Raw genomic sequence first — 16,986 nt, 5'->3', positions numbered from 1 at the left:
AAAAATAAATAAAAATAAATAAAAATAAATAAAAATAAATAAAAATAAATAAAAATAAATAAAAATAAATAAAAATAAATAAAAATAAATAAATAGAAAAAAAAAAGCAAAATAGGCAAGAAATGAGGTTTATATATATTTATATTTATATATAGAGGTAAAAGAGCCGCCAGCCCATTAAACTATCTACAAACCATCAAGTTTATATACCAGCGGAATTAAACGGTTTGTTTTGATTCTAAAGAATTTTTTTTATTTTTTTTTTTATTTTTTTTTTATTTTTTTATTTATTTTCTTGTCTTCTCTCCTTTGCCTCCCTCTTCTCCCCCCCCCCTTTTTTTTTATTTTTTTTATTTTTTTTATTTTTTTTATTATTTTTTATTTATTTTATTTTATTTTATTTTATTTTTTTTTTATTTCTTCCTTGTCAAAATTCTCATCTGTTTTTGCTGGCTTGTTGGATTTCTCATCACACCTTCTCTTTCTCTCCCCCCTATATATATATATATATATATACACTGTACAATACACACTCACACACTCACACACACACTCTTTTTTTTTTTTTTTTTTTTTTTTTTTTTTTTACTCTCACTAACCATTATCATTATCACCACCATCATTACTATTATTACTACTACAACCACCATCATCACATGAACTCGCCAATTCCTCCCGCGACCCGTGCATCGCCGGGCTCAGATAGATATGGTTCTGGATCAAGCATTTCGTCGTCGTCGTCTTCGTCTTCTTCTTCTTCTTCTTCATCTACATCTACATTAACACCTTTACAAACTTCACAACAGAATTCACTTGCCACTTTAACTTCACGCGTTCAAGGAACCACTACTACTCCTAATAAAATGTCTATTTCTGGTTCTTCTTCTTCTTCTAATTCTAATTCTTCACTTAATGGTTCTTTCCAAACAACTTCTGCAATGGCTTTGGGGCCTTCAGCATCTTTGTCAGTAACTGCACCGATGGGATTCAATCCTGGATTATCCCAACAGCATAATCTTCATCTTCAACTTAACCTTCAGCATCAACAGCATCAACAGCATCAACAACAGCATCATCAACAACAACAACAACAACAACAACAACAACAACAACTAGGCAACTCTTCTTCGGGCCAACAACCTTCAATTAGATTAGTTTCATCTCTTTCATCTTCCTCTTCTTCTTCTTCAAACTCTTCAAATTCTTCAATGTCCTCTGCATCAAATACTACCTCATCCTCATCCTCATCATCCTCATCTTCTTCATCTTCTCCTCTCTCTTATGAAAGTACAAGCACCTTTTCGGGTCTTACCTTACCCTCGGGTCAACCCTCTTCTTCAACCATAACCCCTTCAGTTCATCCAACTCATCGTCATTCCATTGCCTTTGCAAGTACTCTGAATCCTTCAAAGCCATCTTCATCTTCTTCTTCATCATCCTCTACTTCTTCTTCATCGTCATCATCATCCTCTACTTCATCTTCTTCTTCTTCTTCTTCTTCTTCATCCTCTTCTTCTTCTTCTTCTTCTTCTTTCGGTCCTCCCTCTTTTCACACTCGTAACCATTCTCTCTCCTCGGCTTACCCAACTTCTCCTCCACTCCCACCATCCTTGGCTTTTCAACAACAGTTTGGTGCCCTCCACGGCTGGCCACAGAATATTACAGGTGGTAGTAACACTGGTGGTAGTAATAATAATAATAACAATATTAACAATACTGGTCCAAACAACTCAACTGGCTCTTCAGATCTTTTGTTTTCGGAATTTCCTCGGATTTCAATAGCCTCACCCCCTCCCTCTCAATCATCATCATCATCATCATCATCATCATCATCGTCATCATCATCATCTGCTTCTGCTTCTACCTCTTCTTCATCAGTATCGTCATCTTCTCACTACCATGGCCACTCAAAATCCCTCTCTTTTTCTCTCTATTCTCCAAGCCACAGCAATAACTCTTCTAATAATAACCTTCTAGACAGATCTCCCATCTCAGTTCTTAACAGTACAAGTGACAGTCTTACAGCTACACCAACGAGTTCTGCAATCACTCCGCCACCTGGATTACCCTCACATTCTACTTCATCTGCCGCTGCTACTGACCAGCATACTTCCTCTTCTTTGACAGGCCCCTCACAATCTTCTTCTTCAAAGCCTGGCTCACTCATGCAATTAAACTCACCTCCTACAATTATTGGATTTGCAAACAATTTAAGCTCGCCAGCATCTTTTCAGGGTCCCGTCACTCCATCTGCACCAGGAACAGGCGCAACTTCTTACTTTGGTGACGCAATTCATGCCCCTGCAACAGACCCAGGATTGTCAATGACCTCTTCTTCTACTCCTGGCATTTTATCCTCTTCTTCTTCAGTTGTTTCTCAAGGTCCTCCTCCATCTCTTCTTTCAGGGCATGTACTCTTTTCAAATAATAATAGCAACAACAACAACAACAACAACCTACCCCTGTACCCGCACCACATCACTTTTGACCATCAAGCCACACAAAATCTTAGCTCTCCTAGCACCTCGGCGGTTGGCTCCCAAACCGGCTCTCACAGCAGACGACATTCCATGTTTTTGCATCCTGATCCTATTGAAGAGCTCGAACTTGAAGATTCTACAGTGCCTATTCATCAGCAACAATTTCAACAAATACTACAGCAACAGCAGCAGCAGCAACAGCAGCAGCAACAGCTTCAACCACCCCCTTTTTTGCATAAGTTCTACTCTAAATCTGGTGTTGTTACTAATAATATTAGTGGCCCATCGCCACCACAATACCTCCAAAACAGTATCAATAACAATAGCAACCCTACATCTTTGTCATCAGAATATATTAACGACTTGGTACCATCCTTTGACAATTTAAGTCTCCAACAACAGTCTCAGCAACAGCATCAGCAACAGCATCAGCCACAGCATCAGCAAAAGCAACAACCTTTTGGTGTGTTCCAGACTCATCGCAAACGTCAGTCTTTTGGGGGGTTTGCTTCTTCCACTTCACTTTCCTCTGCATCCTTTTCCAATGTTCCATCTGCATCTTCCTATATTTCTTCCTCATCATCTGCTTCCTCCTCCTCCTCATCTCTCCAGGACTATGTCGACGTTGCACGCAATAACCACCATCGCCACTCACACTCGTTGTCTATCCCGTTTCAGCCACAGGCTTCTTCTCGCTCGGCTGGTGGTGCCCCCTCGTTGGCGTCTACCACTACAACCAACAACAACAACAACAACATACCTAATGCATCCACTTCTAGCAATAGTAATACCCCCGGGAACGGCGGCGTTCGCACTCACCGGCCTTCACACAGCATGAGTCTCCTTGCAGGACCTACAGACGTTTTTGGTAATCTCAATGTCCATACAAATACCAATAGTAACAATAATAACAATAACATCATCTCCATTGATTCGCGTGTCTTTGGAGAACCCTCTATGGGCTCTCAGTCACATCTACAACGAGCACATTCTATTAGTGGACCTAATTATGGGATTATGGATTCACAATTTGCATTCCAACAGCAGCAGCAGCAGCAGCAGCAGCAGCAGTTTAAGTTACAACAACAACAACAACAACAACACTCGGCACAGCCGCATGTCTTGGCTCAACCCCCTCTTCCGCCCCATGCTTTTCTCAAGCGAAGCAACACGACAGTCGGGCCAATCACCACCAACATGTCGGGATTCCCCGTTCCCTTTGAAGACCCATCTTCTTCCTATGCCTTGAATGCTTCTGTTTATAACAATAGCAGTAGCAGCAATATGCTAACGCCGGTCCCGCAAATGCCTTTGGAATCTCCTGGTGGGTCCTCTTCTAATATGACTACTCCAACATCCTCGGTAACAGTCCCTGCTAAACCCCCGACTCCCTCCGAACTTTGTTTCCCTCAAAGGGAAGCCCTCTATGAACAGATTCCCGGTGGTGTTGTTCCCATGCCTACATCTTCTTCCTCATCGTCATCGCTTCTTATGCCATTGCCTCTCGACAACAATTCTTCACTTTCTCGAAGTATTTCATTCAAAGATCCCAAACAATCTCCTACTCAAACAGCTAATCTTCGCCGCAATTACTCTGTCAATAATCGTCGTCACAGCCAGCATGGCCCCACCATTAATAACATTTCTTTAACTACAGGCGAAACCATGAACCGGTACGCGGACGCCAAGATTGAACATTTTGAAGGTGACATTTACTCGTTGTGCAAAGATCAACATGGGTGCCGGTTTTTGCAAAAGACTTTGGATGAGGCTGCAGCTGGTAGTGTTGATTCTCTGTTGGATGTGCATTCACGTGCGGTTCACGCAGCGCACTTGGAGCTCATTTTCCGTGAGACAGCCCCTCACATGAGTGAACTCATGACGGATCCGTTTGGCAACTATTTGTGCCAAAAACTACTGAAGCATACGACTCCGGAACAGCGTACGGTGCTTGTCAAAAATGTTGCACCAAATCTTGTTGAGATTGCGTTGGATACGCATGGCACGCGCGCGTTACAAACCATGATTGAGTATTGCGCAGCTGATGCTACTGCGACTTCGGAGAATGCCAGCACACAAGCGGAAATAGAGGCACGGATACAAGTTTCTTTGATTACAGACGCGTTGCGCGATAATGTGGTGCGATTAATCCAAGATATTAATGGTAACCACGTTGTGCAAAAGTGTTTAAACAATCTTGTGCAACCCCAAGACACTCAGTTTATCATTGATGCGGTGAGTGCCAATTGCGTGATTGTTGGTAAACACAAGCATGGATGCTGTGTACTTCAGCGGTGCATTGACTTTGCTTCAGATGAGCAACGTCAACAGCTTGTTGCAGAGATTATTGCGCATGCCCATGAGCTTGTTCGAGACCAGTATGGAAACTACGTTGTACAGTATGTACTTGACTTGAACCAGCCCCAGTACAGTGAGCCACTTGTGCGAATGTTTTTCGGGTCTCTTGCAGCCTTATCTCAACAAAAGTACTCGTCAAATGTGATTGAAAAGTGTTTACGATATGCGGCGCCTGTGACTCGGCAAATGTTGATTGAAGAGCTTGTCCAGTCAAAGGATTTAGAGGTTATGTTGCGAGACATTTACGCCAACTATGTGATTCAAACGGCACTTGATTATGCAGATGAGGCCATGAAGCGCAAGATTGCAGTGTGCTTGATTCCCATTTTACCGTCGATTCGGATGACGCCATATGGGCGCAAGATTCAAACCAAGCTTCAGCAAGTAATTGGGAGTCTTCAAGCTGATGATGATTATGAGCAGCACCATCGGTTGAGACGGATTAATAGTGGCAATGGCAGTGGTGGTAGCGGTGGAAGCAGTATTGATGGCAGTGCCAATAGCAGCAGTACTAATCTTTCTCGGTCTGGATCTCAGCTAGGATATCAACGAGGGAATCTTGGGAATACGAATATCAATAACAACAATAGTGGGAGCGGTATTAATAATATTGTTGGAAACAATGGTGGTAGCAATATTATCATCATGAATAATGGTAATAATAATAATAATAATAATAATAATAATAATAATCCGACAGGATTCAATGGTCGGAGATCCATGTTTACGCAGCTGCAACAGCAACAGCAACAGCAGCAGCAGCAACAACAACAGGGCTCTTATTTTGAACAATATGCACCAGCACCAGGTCCTATGATGATGTATTCAACTGGACCTGGAGTAGGAGGGCCAGGACCAGGACCAGGACCAGTACCAACTGGGCTCCAGTATGGTAATAGCAATTCCATTGCTGGGGCTGGAGTACCTGGGCTGCCAACAGGGCCTGCGTTATTAACACAGTATCATCACGGGTATGCTCACCAAGGACAGGTTCCAATGGCGTATACGAAGCATCAACAGCAGCATCCCCATCATCATCATCATCATTATCAACAACAACAACAACAACAACAACAACAACAACAACAACAACAACAACAACAACAACAACAACAACAACAACAACAACAATAACAACAAACAGTATAATAATAAACAATCAGAATTTATGTAATTTTTTTTATTTTTTTGTATAATTTTTTTGTATGTATTTTTTTTAGTGTAAAGTAGTGTATTTTAATATTTATTCAAGTTTTAATAAAGACCTTTCCCTCTCTCCCCCCCTCATATGTTTCTTGTTCCTGAACTTGGTTAAACGAACATGTGAGAGTGATGCTTTTTTTTTACTGTAGAAACCAGCACGAATCTCAAACGTCTTTTTTTTATTTTATTTTATTTTATACAAAGAAAAGTTTAGAAACGATTTCTTTATTCTTTTGTCTTTTTTTTTTTTTTTGTTGTTTCTGGAATTTCTTCTTCCACACCTACCTACCTCTTCTTCCCCCCCTTTGATGTTTCGGATGTTTTGTGCTCTTTGTTTGGTTGTTCTGTTTAGCACTAAACTTTTATTTTTTATTTTTTTTAATTTTTTTATTTTTAATTTATTTTTAATTTTTTCCCCTGACGGATTATGTCAGCAACTATCCCAAAATTGCAAATTTCGAAAGCCAGCCAGGTTTTAATTTTTTTTTTATTTATTTATAAAAATATTTAAAACCCTCCATCACCACCACCCTTTTTTTTTTTTTTTTTTTTATATTAAAACAAAATTATTTATTTATTCATTTTATATTGTTTTTTTTTTTCTTAAACTTTTGATATCCTAGAAAAAGAAAAAGAAAAAAAAAAAAAAAGCATTTATATCTATCCATTAAATATATCCTAATGGACCCATTTAATCCTTCTCAACAGGCTGCGGCTCCTCCTCCTCCTACTCCAGCAACTCCTCAAACACTCCCTACAGGTTCTTCTTCTTCTTCATCATCATCATCATCAACAACCTCTAGCGCAACAACAACCCCAGACACCCCCTCCTTTGCTCAAACACTTTTCCTTCACAATAATTCAAAGCAATCCAAATCTCCCAGCATTGCTTCCTCTCCATCGGCAACTTCTCTAGTTTCTACTTCTTCTTCAGGATCCACTGCTGCTGATCCAGATTCTCAGATTTTCAAATCATCATCATCATCATCATCATCCCCCTCTCTCACCCCAACAACTGACCCTACGGAACTTATTCGCCGTAGAGAAGAATTAACAAAATCTCGTCATTACCATGAACTTAACGTCCCATTACCACCTGTTCCTGGAAACTCTGAATCTCGCAGAACTCCTCGTCAAGAAGTCGTTTCTGTCACTGAATCTCTTCTTGATGAATATGATGATGATGATAATGATGATAATGATGATGACGCAATGAGTGTCGGAGACGTGTACACTACACCAAGTTCTAAAAATAATAATGACTCTCGAGCTCCACCAGTCCCTCCAAAAGATGACGAGTTTCTGCGGCTGGCTCCGCGAACCTCACGCGTGGAACCTTTGGCATATGTGGACACTACTGCGCCTCGTCCAACAAGTAACCACTACATTCCCTTTTACCATACCCAGCGCGTTAACGACGGCCATGAAGACTCAGTAGTGCGTGAGACCACTCAGCAAGTATTTGGTGGAGTCAATGGCAATGGTGGTTACACTTCATACACACAAATGTACGATATGGATCATCCCATAAAGGGCAATGGAGGTCATCGTGGTAGTGTTGATAGTCAGAATAGTGGTTCAATCGGTAGCGATGATTTGATTGTACTAGAAGAAGATGAAGAAGCTGCGCGGCAGCGTAGGAAACATTGGAATGGAGAAGTGGGTGCTGGGGCTGCAACCGCAGGCGGTAATGGCAGCCGAAGTTCAAGAAGAAGCCAGCGGCATCGAAACAGTGCAAACGTTAAAAGTAACAATAGTATCATTTTTGGTCAAAACTTTCGGTCTGGCTCCCAAGTTTATTTCCCTACATCTCATGCAGATGTTAGAAACAGCAGTGGCCACTTGTCGCTAACAAGCCGCAATACTTTTTTCGATTCTGCCAGTAGCATGAAACGTTCACCATCTCCTCCCCTCCCAGACTTGCCCTTAGGTGCTATGCCAGTCAATAACAATAATAACAATAATAATAATAATAATAATAATAATAATAATAACAACAATCGGTTTGCTTTAGGACCAGGGCTTGAAGCTTCATCTCATAATCACCGTCCGTCCAATATTGCTAAAGCAACTTTTTGGCGCCGCTGGGCTAAACGACCTCTACTTGTTTACCTTCTAACAGCTATTCAGGTCATTGTTTTTTTAGCAGAGTTTATTAAAATGGGCGTACTTACTGGCTCTCCTGTGGCCACTCAGCCCTCGTTTAACCCCATGATTGGGCCTTCGGCATATGTTCTCATCAATATGGGTGCTCGATTCACACCATGCATGCATGCTATTTCAGGCATCACAGATGATCCCACGCTACGGTTCCCATGTCCAAATTCAACAACCACCGAAACCAATGTATGTTCGCTTGCAGAGCTCTGTGGCATGGGCGGCGTTGGGATTTCGTCTGCACAGGAAATGGCAGAGGCCATTGCAGCCGGCTCGTCGCCAAGTGCACCTCACCAGTGGTGGCGTTTCATTACACCAATCTTTCTGCATGCTGGACTTGTACACTTGGGCTTTAACATGTTGCTGCAAATTAAGTTAGGTGCAGACTTAGAGAATGCCATTGGTCATATCCGCTTTTTCCTAGTATACTTTATTGCTGGTATTGGCGGGTTTTTGCTTGGCGGGAACTTTACACCCAACGGCATTGCGTCTTCTGGAGCTTCTGGGTCCCTTTTCGGACTTATTGCGCTAGATCTCCTGGACCTTCTTTTCAACTGGAGCACATATGAGAACCCTCGCCGCATGTTATTTTTCCATATTGTTGAGATTGTCATTTCCTTTGTCATTGGGTTACTTCCAGGTCTTGATAACTTTTCACATATTGGTGGATTTGTTATGGGCTTACTTATGGGTACTGCAGTTCTCAAGTCTCCACGCACACTTCGTCGTCGTAAACGTGATCATTTACGCCAACTTTCACAAAATGATAAAGCTTTATTAATTCAAAGACAATTACAGCTGAAACAGATGCGAGAACAGCAACAACAGCAACAGCAACAACCTGAGTACGATGATGTATCGCTGACGACGTTCCGGGAATTTACCGAGAATGCGCCAGTCGGATCTCATCGTCATCATTTCCATGGCTCACAACAACAACAACAACACCCAGGTGGAATAGTAGAAGAAACTACAAGTTCAGGGTTTAGAGATTACAAAACCACAACAAGTCCAAGTAAAACCCCATTTACTGAAAATACGTTTCGCTCGCCATTTGCTGATGAGAATGAGATTCCCTCTTCTTCGTCTCCTTCACAAAACCCCTTTGACACAGCCTCTGTATTATCTGGAGGATCATCATCACCTCCTCCCCCTCTTCCTCTTCCACTAACTTCTGCTACTGACTCTCAACAAGGAAACTCAAGAACAATGCACAATACTAATACAGGGCTTGCACGATATGATCCGAGACATATGGTACGTCAACGTCCTGCATCATGGTATACATGGGGACTCGTACGTGCCGCTTGCTTGGGACTGGTAATTGCATACTACATTGGATTGTTGGTAAACTTTGCTCACGGTGGTGGTCATTGCACTTGGTGTAAGTACCTGAGTTGTTTACCTGTCAATGGGTGGTGCGATACTGGTGATATTACAACCTCTTCTTCGTCATCAGGTGTTCTTGGTCCTGTTTTATTGTATGCAGTACGAGTTATCATGGAACGTTTAGTGTAAAGAGAGAGAGGAACTTTTTTTTTTGATATTATATATATATATATATATATATGCGGGCGTTGTTTCAAAATCTTTTGGTTTATTATTATACGTTAAAAATGAAAAATATACAGGGTTTTTTTTTTAAAAAAAAAAAAAATTAAATTTCAATAATAATAATAATATACACATTTTATAAATTTCATTTATATATTCTTTTTTTTTTTTTTTTGGTTCTTCCATTTATTAAAAAAAAAATAAAAAAAACTCATAAAAAAAGAGGAAAGTTTTGGTGGTGATGATGAAAGTTTTTTTTTTTTTTTTTTTTTGAGGATTTTATTTTTTTATTTTTTAATTTTTTAATTTCCACCATTTGGTCGTTAAAATGAAATGAAAATATAAAAATAAAAAATAAATAAAAGGGTCAAAAGAGTCGTCATTCATCATCGGGTCGTCATTATCGTCGTCATCGTCATAAGGAAAAAAAAAAAGACAAAAGAAAAAAAGCAGCATGAAAACAAAACAAACAAATGTTTGAAAAAAAAAAAAAAAAACTAACAACAAAGGTTTGAATAATAAAAAAAAAAATAAAAATAAAATAAAAAATATGCAGTGACAGTCAAAATGTCTATGTGATTGATGCAGTTTGCATATTAAAATTGGTCTGGTAAAAGTCATTTTGTAGAAAATGAAAAAAAAAAAAAATTTGACTTTTTTAATGATTTCTTCTTCTTTCTTTTTTTAATCTTTTGAATCATCAATCTCTTTTAATTTTGGTCGATTTTTAATTTTTTTTTATTGGAGGAAGAGAAAGAGAAAGGAATGTGATTTTTTTTTGTTCTTCTTCTTCTTCTTCTTCTTTTTTTTTTTTTCTCAATCCTTTTAAAATTAAAAACCAGCATGAAACGTTAGAAGAATATTTTCCTCCTCCATCATGTCTTAAATCGCCGTACATGTGGAGTACAGAAAAAATAAATAGAGGTTGTGGGTATTATATACACCATATAGTATAGTTTAGTATAGTATAATAAACCCTTCTCCTCTTCTTCACCCTCCTCCCCTCAAAAAAAAAAAAAATACTCTCCATTCTTTTTCTTCTTCTTCTCCCCACATCAAGCTTTTCTAAATTCGCTCAATACAGGATAAATGGCCTAAAAAGTTAGTACAAATACCCTCTTTTTTTTTTCTTCTTTCTTTTCTTCCTTCTACTTACCTCAAATGCAGCATAAATTTCTTCTCTTTGCTTTGCACCAGTCAAAACAATCTTACCAGAAACGAAAATCAGCAAGACAATTTTAGGCTTAACCATGCGATAGATTAATCCAGGAAATAATTCAGGTTCGTAGGACGAGAAAGTTCCGTGTGAAAATGCAAGACCCTCAAGACGAATGGGAAACTTGACGTCGCAAGAGCCCACAATGTTTTGAATCTTAAAGTCGGTAAACTTGGCATTAAAGCCCAGCTTTTGAATGATGCGTGCATACTTGCGAGATGCAAGCTTGCTGTCGTCCTCAGACTTTGCACCAGTGACAACCATCTTGCCAGATGCAAAAATCAAGGCTGTGGTTTTTGGTTCTCGAATACGCATAATAACGGCAGCAAATCGCTGTAATAAAATTTACAAAAAAAAAAGAAAGAGGGCAACAAAGGAAACCGCATTAATACACATTTTAAAAAGAAGAAATAAGAAAGACATAAAAATACAAACCTTTGGGTTATATTCAGCATTTCGAGCGTGAAGTGCAATCGTCTTCAAATCTAAGCGGCAATCCAAGTTGACAGTTGCCACAATATTCTGGAGGGTAGGTACAATACCCGAGGCGGATTCTTCCTGGGCATTTGTGGTATCGGCAGCACCGGCATTATCAGTCGAAGCGCCATTGACAGTGCTTGGATCTGCTTTAATAGACTTATCGCCTTTATTGGTATTATCTGCTGCTGCTGCCGCCGCTGCGGCACCAGAATCCCGTCCATCGGGGAAAGAAGTGGACATAAATGCCTTTGCTTGGGCAGCAGTAGTGGGAAGATTCGTATTGGGTAGGCTCAGTCCTGTAGTAGCAGCATCCATTTTTTTAATTTGTGATGTGATGATTTTTATTATATTATTATTAAGTATAGTAAACTATGTAATAGTGAAAAAGGGAAAAGAGGGTAACCACAAGAGTTGTAATATCTAAATGTAATAAAATAAAATAAAATAAAAAAAAAACACTTAAAAATGATGAGTAAGCGAACGTGCCAGAAATTGCAATTCCACTTTTTATTTTATTTTTTTTTTTTTTCAAAAAAAAAACTAAAAAAAATTCCGGAAATTCGGGGGGAAATGGGCGAGTATTTATAGTCAGAGCCTTTAAGGGTAAGGGTAGGCATTTAACAGGGGGATTGCTACGGCATGCATGGGTCTTGCATGAGAAGCTCAGCCTGCTACAGCACTTATGTGTTAGGCCAATCTTACGTAAGGAGTTCAAGCAGCTCGCGCGTTTAAAATTTCTCCCAAAAGGGAAACTTAAAGTGGCTTTTTTTTGCTGACGTGTCAACAAACGTGATGGTCACGCGCTGTGATCTCGGTGGGATCTTACTTCTTGAGTTTACTGGAATAGATTTTTATGCGAGCTATTTAACTTGACGGCTATTTTCGGCTTTTTTTAATGCGTTGGCCCCTCCCAAAAAAAAAAAATTAATTAAAAATTAAAAATAAAAATAAAGGCGTTACAAGATTTGTTACATTACAAAGATTTGTTACAGAATGACCAGGATTGTGATTTAATAAAAATTTTATTTTTTATTTTTTTTTTATTTTTCTAGCTTATTCTTTTATAATTTTTTTTTTTTTTTTTTTTTTTGCATTTATTACTACTACTCACATCGACACACACTCCACAAACTTATATATTTATATATATATATATATCCCATCGCAAATGGCCAAAAAACAAATAAAAAAGTCGGGCGATGTTAGACGAGTTCTCCGCTCGAAACATGAAACTGATCTTGAAGATCTCCAGAAAAAAGTAGAAGAGTTTGTATGTGATTTTGTTTTTTTAAAAAAAATGAAATTGATTTAATTGTTTGGGAAAATTTTCACGTGCGGCTCAAGTATCAGCCTTACCTAGGAAAATTTTTTTTTTTAGGGAACGCGTTTATTTGATTAATTGAAAAAAAAAAATGATTGAAATCAATTCAAAATACTGACAATCTAAATTTGTAGGAACTCACGCCAGAAGTAACAAAATTTTCTGATCTCCCCCTTTCTAATGAGACTCAAAAGGGTTTGAAACAATCTCATTACGTAGAACTCACCGATATCCAGCGTTCTGCTATTGTACCAGCACTCAAGGGTCGCGACATTTTGGGGTCTGCACCCACAGGGTCCGGGAAAACGCTTGCATTTTTAATCCCCCTGGTTGAGCGACTACATCACCAGCGATGGAACCGTGAAGATGGTCTTGGTGCACTCATCATTTCACCTACACGTGAGCTTGCTCTGCAAATATTTAAGGAACTGCGCAAGGTGGGTCGATGCCATGACTTTTCTGCAGGTTTGGTGATTGGCGGCAAAGACGTCAAAACTGAGGCAGAACGATTGAACTCGATTAATATTTTAATTGGAACCCCAGGAAGACTTTTGCAGCATATGGATCAAACACCTAATTTTTCTCTGTTAAACTTGCAGGTGCTTGTGATGGACGAAGCAGACCGTATTTTAGATAACGGGTTTAAGAAAACCATTGATGCTATTTTGGACAACGTTCCAAGCGAACGACAAACCCTCTTGTATTCTGCAACACAAACTAACTCTGTGTCAAGTCTTGCTCGTTTGTCCTTAAAGACTCCGGAGTATGTGTCGACAAATCCACCAGAAAAAACAGCTACCCCAGATACCCTTGAGCAGTTTTACATTGTCATGAACCTGGCAGACAAGCTTACAACATTGTACAGTTTCCTTAAAACGCATCTCAAAGCCAAAATCATTGTATTTTTTGCATCTTCAAAGCAGGTGCGATTTGTTTACGAAACATTCCGCAAGCTGCAACCAGGTATTCCTTTGATCCAGCTTCACGGCAAGCAGCGACAACAGGCACGTATTGACGCCACCGCAAAATTTTCCAAGACCCAGCATGCATGTCTTTTTGCAACAGATATTGTTGCACGAGGCATTGATTTCCCCACAGTTGATTGGGTTGTACAAGTAGATGCTCCGGATGATGTTGCTACATATATTCACCGCGTAGGCCGTACTGCTCGGTCTAAAAAGGAAGGCAAGGCACTTTTGTTTTTGACTGCTAAGGAGGAGCCTGCTATGATTGCACACTTGGAGGCCCGCAAAATTCCAATTTCCAAACTGACTGTGAAGGAATCCAAGCGCAAGACAATTCAAGATAAGCTACAGGCACTGTGTTTCCAAGATCCAGAGATCAAGTATCTTGGTCAAAAGGCATTTATTTGCTACGTGCGATCGATATACTTACAAAGTGACAAGAACGTATTTAAGGTGGAGGATTTACCACTGGAAGATTTTGCAAAGAGTCTGGGTCTTCCTGGTGCTCCCAAGCTTAAGATTAACCCCAACTCTGTTGCGAGCGCCAAGATGAAGAAGAATATTCCACACAAGGTAATGCAATTGGCCAAGGCCAATGATGATGGTGAGATTGAGGAGCCTGAAGCGGCCGAGCATAAAACCAAATATGATAGAATGTTTGAACGCAAGAACCAAAACGTTTTGTCAGAGCATTATAAGAAGATTTCAGGAGGCGGTAAGCCTGAGGATGATGAAGATGAGGATGATTTTATCACACTCAAGAGACAAAACCACGATTTGAGCGAGGAAGAAGAAGAGGAAGAGGGGAATGAGGAAGAAGGAGAAGAAGAAGAAGAAGGAGAAGAGGATGATGATGATGATAAAGAGAAGGTTATTATGGATTCCAATGGGGTTCCTACATCTAAGCGAGCCTTAAAGAAGGCACTTTCAAAGAAGCAAGTGGCTATGGGTGCCAACAAGGTAGCTACGAAGCTCAAGTTTGATGACGAGGGCAATGCACACCCATTGTACGAGCTGGATACACTGGAAGACTTTAAGAAGAAGGGTAGTGCGGAAACTCAGATTGCCGAGTTTTTGGGCAAGGAGAAGAAGGAGATGGCTAGCCGGGATGTTAAAGACAAGGAGATGGATCGCGAGAAGCGACAAGAGAAGAAGAGGCGGCGCAAGGAGTTTGAGCGGGCAGCTCTTGAGCGGGAGTTTGGATACGATGATGATGAGGAAGAAGATGAAGGTGATTATAGTGAAGTGGAGCGAGAAGACAGAGAAGAAGAAGAAAAAGACGGAGAAGAAGAGGATGAGTTTGGATACGATGCCGGAATTGATCGTCGGAAGCGTAAGAGAGGAGGAGAAGAAGAGGAGCGGGTTTTTGGGAATGATGATGAGGAGTATAAAGATGTTGAGTTTGTTGAAAAGACAGAAAGAAACACAAAGAAGAAGAAGAAGAGCAAGCGAAGTAATAAGGTTGTGGAGGTGTCTGAAGTTCCTACGAGTGTTGAAGATCTTGAAGCATTGACGAGCCAATTGATTGGGAATTAGAGTTGTATAGAAATAAGAAATAAGAATTAAAAATAAAGAAATAAATAAAAAAAAAAAAAAAAAGCAAATGAGTTTAAAAGAATTGTTAAAGGTCAAAAGTCAAAATTCAAAGTTAACATCATAAGTCATGGTCATTAAAGTTTGAAGCAAGAAGAGCCAAAAAAAAAAAAAAAAAAAAAAAAAAAAAAAAAAAGTTTGTGCGAGATTTTTTTATTTAAAGTTACACACCGTCCTTTTCTCCGGTAACGCAAAAATGAAGTTTAAAATGAAAAAAATGAAAAAAATGAAGAAAAAAAAAAAAAGAAAAATTCAATTAAACGGAGAATGCAGTGCGAAACAAATGTTATAATTTTTGAACAGAAAAGAATTAAATCCAAAAAAAAAAAAAAAAAAAAAAAAAAAAAAATAAATAAATAATTTCTAGATTTCAAGGGGTATAAGGAAAAGAATATTTTAGATATTATTGATGAATTTAAGCATAATATAGTTGAAAAAAAATTAATAATGGTTAAAGAAAGAAATAGATTTGTTTAAAAACTTTTAGAAGGATTATAATGATCATCATGATGAGAAATAACTTATTGAGAGACAGTTAAGACTTTTTTTTTTCTTTTTTTTTGGAGCCGAAAACAAGAAACATTCGGTTCCCAAAAAAAAAATAAAATAAAAAGAAAATGAAAATCAAGCAAGAAAAAAAAAAAAACGAAGAAGACAATTGATATACCAATTTTATATAAATGTTATTTGTGATTTTTTGTTTTTTTAAAAAAAAAAATGAAAGATTACAAATTGACAAAGATGATATTTTTTTTTTTTAGACAAAGCCCTTTTTTTTTTTTCTTTCTTCTTTCTTTTTATTTAAGCTTAGGCCTGGTTTTAAACTTAGACACAATATGAGCGATATTACATAAGAAAATAACGTTTTGTAAAACTGTTTTTAGTCTAGTTTAGTTATTGGTGCATACCAATGACAAAGAATATAAGAAAGAACGCCGCCAAAATCATTGAGAGTTTATTTCTAGTAATTACTGGAAATAATAAAACTCTAGAGTGAAAAAAAAAAGTATGAAGTAATATATAAATATATATATATGTAATATGAAAGGAAGATTAATTATACGGATTGGGGAGCAAGGCTGAAAAATTGAGAGGTTTTAATAGAAATATTAGTAAAAGCAAGTTTCAATCTTTTAAATGTTGTTGAGATTTAAGAAAAAAAAGTCCTTTTGACAATATATATATATATATATATATAAATATTCAACGGAAATAAAATACCGCGATAAACATATTCAACTTTAGAGTGAAGATTAGAGAAACTAAAAAAAATAAAAAAAATAAAAGTAAATAAAGTCGTGAGATCTGATTAATGACGATAAGAAAATATAGTATGTAATGCATGATGGTATTATATGTATCCATTTTAAAGTATGGACTAAATAATTTATGGGATAAATATATATATTTTTTTATTTTTTTTTTTTTGGGTCAACAATCTTCAGGGATGATTTTGAATCGCACCCAAAGAATGTCGGCTGCCATTCCAGGAGGGGAGGTCAAAAATGAGAGAGAAAAAAAAAGCATGATTTTCAATTTTCAAAAGATTTTCAAAAGATTTTCAAAAGATTTTCAAAAGATATTTTTTTTTATTTTTAATTTTTAAAATTAAGATTTCAAGAATAATATCTGGGGGAGAAAACGGGAATAAGTCATAGA

At 38.2% G+C, this 16,986-nt stretch overlaps 4 protein-coding genes across 4 annotated transcripts; 3 read left to right on the top strand and 1 right to left on the bottom strand.

Moving 5' to 3' along the window:
* Positions 1-656: 656 nt before the first annotated feature.
* Positions 657-5,972, top strand: SAPINGB_P003743 (uncharacterized protein; the record flags this gene model as incomplete). Its single annotated transcript, XM_031998459.1, has 1 exon — positions 657-5,972. One exon carries the CDS (start codon positions 657-659, stop codon positions 5,970-5,972), a length of 5,316 nt encoding a protein of 1,771 aa, XP_031854350.1.
* Positions 5,973-6,722: 750 nt separating this feature from the next.
* SAPINGB_P003742 (uncharacterized protein) lies at positions 6,723-9,716 on the top strand (the record flags this gene model as incomplete). The annotated part of the gene is made up of 1 exon (XM_031998458.1): positions 6,723-9,716. One exon carries the CDS (start codon positions 6,723-6,725, stop codon positions 9,714-9,716), a length of 2,994 nt encoding a protein of 997 aa, XP_031854349.1.
* Positions 9,717-10,807: 1,091 nt separating this feature from the next.
* Positions 10,808-11,763, bottom strand: SAPINGB_P003741 (uncharacterized protein; the record flags this gene model as incomplete). Its single annotated transcript, XM_031998457.1, has 3 exons — positions 10,808-10,846; positions 10,909-11,301; positions 11,404-11,763. The coding sequence occupies 3 exons, from the start codon at positions 11,761-11,763 to the stop codon at positions 10,808-10,810; spliced, it is 792 nt and encodes a 263-aa protein (XP_031854348.1).
* Positions 11,764-12,616: 853 nt separating this feature from the next.
* SAPINGB_P003740 (uncharacterized protein) lies at positions 12,617-15,270 on the top strand (the record flags this gene model as incomplete). The annotated part of the gene is made up of 2 exons (XM_031998456.1): positions 12,617-12,718; positions 12,904-15,270. The coding sequence occupies 2 exons, from the start codon at positions 12,617-12,619 to the stop codon at positions 15,268-15,270; spliced, it is 2,469 nt and encodes an 822-aa protein (XP_031854347.1).
* Between the last annotated feature and the right edge of the window lie 1,716 nt (positions 15,271-16,986).

Source organism: Magnusiomyces paraingens (assembly GCF_902498895.1).
Source record: "Magnusiomyces paraingens strain CBS 517.90 genome assembly, contig: contig3, whole genome shotgun sequence".
In the NCBI taxonomy this organism is placed as follows: Eukaryota; Fungi; Ascomycota; class Dipodascomycetes; order Dipodascales; family Dipodascaceae; genus Magnusiomyces; species Magnusiomyces paraingens.
Note: the sequence above shows the minus strand (reverse complement) of the source record. Positions and strands in the feature narration are given on the sequence as shown.